This window comes from Ipomoea nil, unplaced genomic scaffold (genome assembly GCF_001879475.1).
Source record: "Ipomoea nil cultivar Tokyo-kokei standard unplaced genomic scaffold, Asagao_1.1 scaffold0178, whole genome shotgun sequence".
NCBI lineage: Eukaryota > Viridiplantae > Streptophyta > Magnoliopsida > Solanales > Convolvulaceae > Ipomoea > Ipomoea nil.
The window spans coordinates 103,035-111,109 of record NW_017616606.1 but is presented as its reverse complement, the minus strand read 5'-3'; the positions used below and the strand labels follow the sequence as shown (position 1 = coordinate 111,109).

At 33.1% G+C, this 8,075-nt stretch overlaps 1 protein-coding gene across 1 annotated transcript; it reads right to left on the bottom strand.

Moving 5' to 3' along the window:
* Positions 1 to 1,123: 1,123 nt before the first annotated feature.
* LOC109178649 (mitotic spindle checkpoint protein MAD2) lies at positions 1,124 to 2,990 on the bottom strand. The gene is made up of 7 exons (XM_019328188.1): positions 2,762 to 2,990; positions 2,642 to 2,657; positions 2,394 to 2,524; positions 1,861 to 1,981; positions 1,633 to 1,736; positions 1,421 to 1,542; positions 1,124 to 1,329 (listed from the first exon to the last, which is right to left on the bottom strand). Exons 1-7 carry the CDS (start codon positions 2,832 to 2,834, stop codon positions 1,270 to 1,272), a joined length of 627 nt encoding a protein of 208 aa, XP_019183733.1. The 5' UTR covers positions 2,835 to 2,990; the 3' UTR covers positions 1,124 to 1,269.
* Positions 2,991 to 8,075: the final 5,085 nt, after the last annotated feature.

Below are 8,075 nucleotides of genomic sequence, written 5' to 3'. Positions count from 1 at the left end.
TATTTATTAGATTTTTTTTTTTTTGAAATGCTACTGACTCTATTACATTGTAGTATCTGTTCATACATACTTTTAAGAGTGAGCATAATTACTGAAAAATCGATAGAACCGATAACCGATAACCGACCGATAAATTTGATTATCGGTCGGTTACCGGTTATAAGGCAAAAAAAAAAAAATTGGTTATTCGGTTATGAAGGTGTAATAACCGCGGTCACCGAATAACCGATATTATTATTTATATTATTAATATTATATATATATATATATATATATATATATATATATATATATATATATATATATATATATAATATTACTTGTAATAATTACTTGTAATATTATTTGTGGATGCTCGGTTATTTGGTTGTTCAGTTAACCGGTTTCGGTCGGTTAAAAGTGTATGTTCGGTTGGTAATGCAGATTTAAAAAATAATAACTGACCGATGCTCACCCCTACATACTTTCTCAACCAAATGAAGCACAAAGAGGATCAACACCGTCGATGCTCACCCCTACATACTTTCTCAACCAAATGAAGCACAAAGAGGATTAACACCGTTTCTACTAAGGCTCGATCTCATGACCTCTCATATGGGGGAGTCATTACATGCCATTAGAATTTTAATTGTACCAAAACTCGTTTTACTTTTTGAGATTGTGATTTTAAACTCGTTTCGAAATTGTTTTACTTTTGAAACTCAAGGTCGATAACATTGGAGCATAATAAAATATGTTTAGTTGATAACCAACTAACCCCCCTCTCTCTCTCCATCCACGGTGCTTGATTTGTTCTGAATATTTTTACTCTCCTCTACAAAATATTGAGGAGCATGGAATTTTTAACATTTGTAACTGACCAATTTTTGTACACAAAGTCATGAATTGTGTGATTTTTAAAGTCGTTTCAAAATTGTTTTACTTTAGTGTAAAATAAGGCCTAGTCATAGTATCTGGAAAATTCACATTCTTTGTGTTTTTGTGTGTCAACTAATATCATCAGCAAAACACAAAGAGCTGCAACAACATACATAAATCATGTAAAACTATACATTCTTTGGGTGTCAACTATATCAGCAAAACACAATCTGGAGAAGCAAATCAAAACATCACATGAATGAAATAGCTGCAACAACATAAATCATGTAATACTTGTTATAAAGAGTTTAGGACTTTCCTCTCACTTACATAATACTAAATGTGAATTGACGATTCACAAACTTAAAACACATTGGACAATAAAGACAACTGCCTAAAACTAACATTCATTCATGCCTCATCCCACTCATCATCATTCTTGTAGGAAACCAGAGTGTCAACCTTGTGTATCTGCACCAAATACAATCAAAACCCAATATGTGTGTGAGTATTAGCTAGCTCAACTGCAGATGACTACTACTACTATTAGTAGTATTATTACCTTGGTATCAAAGGAATGCAATTTGACCATTTGTGGATTTGCTATCAGTTTAGGGTCACTTTCGATCCAGGTGAACGGGACTGCAACATCTGTATCAGTGTAGGCTAACACATCGAACACGCCTATTATGCATCACCAAAGTGAAACTACACATAGTCAGAGACACATCATTTTGTTGTTGATATATCTATCAACAAGGCTTGCTTACTTACATGCTTCATCAAGGCATGGGAGATATGTAATGCTGGAAGCTATTTGTCTCATAATCGCTTGAATTTCGCGCATTATTTCTTTATCACTCTTCTCCCTTGAAACACTGCAAATTTCATGGAATGATAAAAATAGAAAAAAAAAAAAAAATATGTTACTCCTCCTCTTCAACTCCTAGTTTCATATTTAATAAGGTCCAACAACAGGAGTGGATTAGTTAAATTAATTACCCTTTCTCAACAACCTCACTGTCTGTCTCAATACTGAAATTCCACCTCTCTAACACCTCACCACTGGCCTTACTCATGATCACAAGCACAACCCTCTGTAGTTTCCCGGCCTCCAGCCACTCTTTGCAAAATTCAACATTAAATCATCAATACAACAACAAATGAAACATCCATCCATCCATCCATCAATTCACAATGGACTATACCAAACTTTATAATCAATCAATCTGTCAGTCAATCAATAGAAACTGAAACCAGTGGTTAACTCCAGCAAAGATGGCAAGAGATCTACACTTGTAACCACAAAGTCACGAGTTCAAATCCTTGCCCCCTTGCTATGGGTAACCTAAGCTAGTTTACTCCCTTGTGGTCCTTTGCCGGATAGGACCAAAAGGGTTGCGGGGTTCCCCCATCATCCAAAAGAAATAGAAACTGAAACCCTAGATTAAATTGGAAATTTTCCAGAAAGTTGGGCTCAATCAATCAGTCACAATCAATAGAAACTGAAACCCTAAATTATATTTGGAAAATACCAGAAATTTGGGCTGTTAAGTTGGAAATGAAGGTTTTGACACCTTCATCTTGAGTGAGCAACATCGGAAGCCCATACTTCTTCACCTTCGCGAAACTCTCTTCAGGATACAAACCGCGGTTGTATAAAATACTAAACAAAGAAATTCCCCCATCAAAATCAAAATCAAAATCAAAATCTCAGCCCAAAAAGAAACAACATAATATTTCAAATTCCAATCTGTGATTTTTTTCCCCTTTGGATTCTTACCTATTTGCAGCATAACCTGCCAAAGTGGGTTCAACAAAACAGAAAAACACAATCAATACTTATGCGAACAGAAAACGAAAGACGAAACCCTAATTGGGGGAAAAGAAGGGAAATACATACCGAAGAATTCACTGACAATAGCGGCTGATCCCCGAAGAGTGATTATATCTTTGGAGGCTGTTCTTGAAGCCATGTTTCTGAATGCTTAGAATGTGAGATTCTAAATTCAACTCAAGAGAAGTAGGGGCTGGTGGTTTCGAATGATCTAAAATTTAGGTTTTGCGTTTTGATGAGTTCCCAGATTGCTCCGATTCTAGGGAGAATATGAATGAAGAAATGAAGGCGAAGTGGCAGAGTAACGGCTAGTTCTTCTTTGGGCCCAGTATAACGGTCACAATCATATTTTAAATTCCAGATGAACGTTGGAAAGTGATTCTAATTTGGGCTTCTGTTTTTAATAGGATTTGTTGATATAAGTTAAAGTGTCTTAGGGCCATACAATTTGGCCCAAACGATAAAAAGTGGCAAATTATATCGTGTACCGCGGTGCATAATCGATTATGCACCGCGCGTCAGACACTACAGTGTGTTTAAACCGACACTGTCAAAACGACGTCGTTTTATTTAATGAAAAGAAACAGAATCTTCGTAAAAAATAACTCTGTTCTTCAGTTTCATTTTGTATACACTGCAGTTTCAGTTCAACACAACTACAGTTTCATTTCGATATAACTACAGTTTCATTCAATATTTATACACTCAAATATGTGAAAATGTTAGTTAATTTTATTTTATATACACTATAATTTCATTAAAACACAACTACATGATCATTTGAATATAATAACAGCTTCATTGTACAATATACACTCAAATATGTGAAATGTTATTCAGTTTCAATTTATATATACTGTAGTTTCATTTCACCACAACTACAGTATCATTTTGATATAACTGTAGTTTCATTTGATAATATAAAAATAATACGTGAGCCAGTGTCGATTTATATACATTGTAGTGTCTGACGCGCGGTGCATTATTGATTATGCACCGCGGTGCACGATATAACGACCCATAAAAAGTGGCAAATTATATCGTGCACCGCGGTGCATAATCGATTATGCAACGCGAGTCAAAACGACTTCATTTTATTTAATGAAAAGAAACGTCATCTGTTTTGCGCCGTTCCGCACCACTTCGCAAAAAGTAACTCTGTTATTCAGTTTCATTTTGTATACACTGTAGTTTCATTTCGATATAACTACAGTTTCATTTCAATATAACTACAGTTTCATTCGATATTATAACACCCAAATATGTGAAAATGTTATTTTATTTTATTTTATATACACCATAGTTTCATTAAAACACAACTACACGATCATTTCGATATAAATACAGCTTCATTACACAATATACACTAAAAATTGTGAAATGTTATTCAGTTTCATTTTATATACACTGCAGTTTCATTTCAACACACATATAGTTTCATTTCAATTCAATTGTAGTTTCAGTTGATAATATAAAAAATAATACGTGAGACATTGCCAGTTTAGATACACTGTAGTTTCATTTCAACACAACTACAATTTCTTTTCAATTGATTTGCAGTTTCAGTTGATAATATATAAAATAATACGTGAGGCAGTATCAGTTTAAATACACTGTAGTGTCAGTTGATAATTAATATACCAAATATACGCATTCCGTTAATTGTAACGGCGCGTCGTTTCTTTACTTAAAGAAACGGCGCCATTTTGACCGCGGTGCACGTCCACGATATAACGATGATAAAAAGTCAGACGTGTATCCAATTTTTATTTTTTTATTTTATTTTTTATTTTTTTTGGGGAAAATAGACGTGTATCAAAATTAGAGATGACATAAATACTACCGTTATATAATAATGTCCACATAATGATATATTTATAACACTCCCCCTTGACATTATTTATCCACGATCTTGCCTCATTAAAAACTTGCTAGGAAAATCCTGTGGGAAAAACCTGAACAAGAAAAGAGTACAATGTATATAGATATGGTATATTTGAATACATTCATGAATCGTTAAAAACTTCACTAGGAAAACCACGTGGGAAAAACCTAGTTGAAGAAAAGAGTACATGAATTTGGAAAATCGTATATTATACTGATTGCCTCGTTAAAAACCTTAACTTAAAGAAAACCTCGTGGGAAAAACTTAGTTAAGGGAAAAAGAGTACAACCATAAGCCTTCAAGGCATAATCTTCAGGATTTTGGGATTTGTCTGTTTAAGTATTTGCCTTCAAGGCATAATCTTCAGGATTTTGAGGTTTGTCTATTAAGTATTTGCCTTCAAGGCATAATCTTCAGGATTTAGGGATTTGTGCATGTGTTTAAGTATTTGCCTTCAAGGCATAATCTTCAGAATTTTGAGGTTTGTCTATTAAGTATTTGCCTTCAAGGCATAATCTTCAGGATTTTGGGGCTTGTCTATTTAAATATTTATATACAACTCCCCTCATTAATATATCATACTCATACCGCGTTAAAAACCGCACTAGAAAAATCCATTGGGAAAAACCTAGTGAGGAAAAGAGTACATGGTATGTATATGCTGCAAAAATATAATTATTAGTCCTTTTAAGACCCAATCTATAGGAATTACTCGAGTGAATATATACGCTGCAAAAAGTTCAACTATTAGTCTTTTTAAGACCCAATCTACAGGATTGCCTCGAGTGAATGTACCTCCCGTCTCCCCCTGAAGATAACAATCTTCAAATTCTACATTACTTAAAGTAAAATCGTTGTTTCAAAAAGGGTATAGAGAAGGGGTATGGTACAATCTTCAGGATTGTCATTAGAATTTATCAAGGGATATGACACAATCTTCAGGATTGTCATTAGAATTTATCATATTTTCTCATGATCATCTGGACCAATAAAATTATTTATAGTTTATATTTTGTTGCTCCTCCTAAATATAATAATTTTCTTTACCTACGCATATCAATCTTATGAATATTTTGTAGGCATACGTTTGATAACTTGTCACTGGAGCAAATCTTCTGGACAAATATTTTATCACTCTTCTGGAGTTTATATCATGAAAACTATATACGTTTATTTGTCCAAGTATGGTGACTTCATGTCAAAAAGCATCAATATGAATATTTGTACCTTGACTTGCTATTCTTGATCTCATCTCATAACTTAACACTCGCTATAACAAAACGAGAGCATAGTAGAGTAATGATGAGATGAAAATGTACAAAGTACATCTATAAGAACAAGTAATGATTGATTTATAATATATCAATCCAAGTCATGACATTTAACACAATTCCAATATTCAAATGACTTCTCGAAAGACGTATTTTATACCCTAAGGATATTAATGGGTATTATTTGACATCATTTCCTTTTCTTTCTAGGAGAATCACCAAATCACTCTTTATAAATTACAAAAATAATATGCGAATTTGGGAACTATCTATCTCAAAGAAAAGGTATTAAGAAAATGATGTTTTGAAGCAGCGAACTTTTGGTCATGAATTATCCTTTTAGGTTAAAATGGTCATTTATCTACTTCGGGAAATTATTTGGACATAGACTAATTAGTATGTGAAATTCCTTTTAAGGAAATGCTCGATCTACCGGTCGAGATAATACTTGATTTTTCATCTCCTTTATTTTACAAATAAGCCCCTTAATAAGTACCTAATGGTATATATTCATTTCTATAATTTCCTTATTTTAAGAGGAAATTACTCAATCAATTGCTTCACTATTTTAAGTTAAGTAAAGCATTTGTACTTCAACAACAAACATGTTGTGATATTTACTCTCTTTCATTTTTTGAGAATTATAAATCCATCAAGGATTTTCATATAAACATTAGTGTCTAATGAACCATAATTTCTAGGTCATGACTTTAATAAGCTGCATATCTAAATTTTTTATTCTGTCAATTATGTAGCGGAACTTTTAATGATATTCATTATGGGAGAGTATACTTGATTCTGGGTTTCTGTGTGAACCCTTAGGCTACAAACTCGCTTTATATCTTACCACCTTATCATTATTTGTTTTTCCTTCGTACAAACACCATTTGTAACCTACATGGTTAATACTTCAATGGTGTATAAAAGGAATATATTAGCGAGTTGAGCTATTTATGCCTTTAATTGCTCTCTTTATACATTAATCAATCTAGGCGCTTCTGGCATCTAATTCTGGATCCAGATTGTCATATAATATGAGCAATTTGAAGGCAACTGTGTTGTCAACAACTTATAATATTTTCAAGAATTTCTCCCATATATATATATAAAAGTAATTTTCAAAGTTAACCAGATTATAGCCATCTCCCAAGGATATTTATATCTGGTTGTTCCGCAACCCAATATTATGATTATTTCGTGCACCTATAAATTTACTGGGTTTTCTCGTCGTCTGGACGATCGTCATAAATATATAACTTTTTAAGATTTTTCAAGAGCTCTAAGATTTTCAAGAGTGACAAAAAACTTTACTAGATCTAGTTGTTTGTCGATTCTTTATTTTTCTATCCCAATGAATCTCCCGTACTTCTGGCATCAAGGAGTATTGATAGATATATATGGTCCAATTTTGGAGAATATGTATGGAACCTAGTCACTCTTTTTATGAAATAGATTATTTGGCAGATATGTTTGATTTCTTTCTGAACTTCCAGTTCAGTCTAATTGGTACGTGGATTTAATTTTTGAAGATCATTTCATGAAATTTCTCGGCATTCCATTTTAATTTTGATCATATCTCCCCCTAATGCCATGAACCGATCTTCATGCAGTCAGCGTATCCATCGCGTCTCTCTCAGGGGCTTTAAATATTGGAGAAAATAGATGGAGGTTTAGATGGATACGCTATGGTGGTTATATAATAGATTGGACTGCATTCATAAGAATAGAAACGCAGATTTGGGAAATGTTTGTTTGAAAACCACGTATTAGATGTAAGGGGGAATAAGGATATGCAGTGTGCCAAATTTTTTAGCATAAATATTGCATTTTCCCACCAAGTATCCGGCACATTGAAATTTTGAAAAATAATGGTTTAGTAATAAGCCATAACTTTATTAATTAGCTAAACCATTTGGGTATGAGCATAAGGTACCTGATACTCCGCCTCAATGCTTAATGTCATATAATAATCGTCGAAAAATGGACGAAGTTCATAGGATAATCCATAAAATAGGCATTATCCATAAGGTACTAGATCATATCCGTCTTTTTAGATCATAAAGAACGAGTAACATATGTCTACTCATCAGATGAAGGATATTTGATCAAAGTAGATATTTGATCGGATGAAGGCATTTCAATTTATAAAAAAAATTGATGGAGTAAAAGTGAAGCTCTACCGGAACCTACAAAGGAAGAAGTTAGATGTTTGTATAAAGATCTT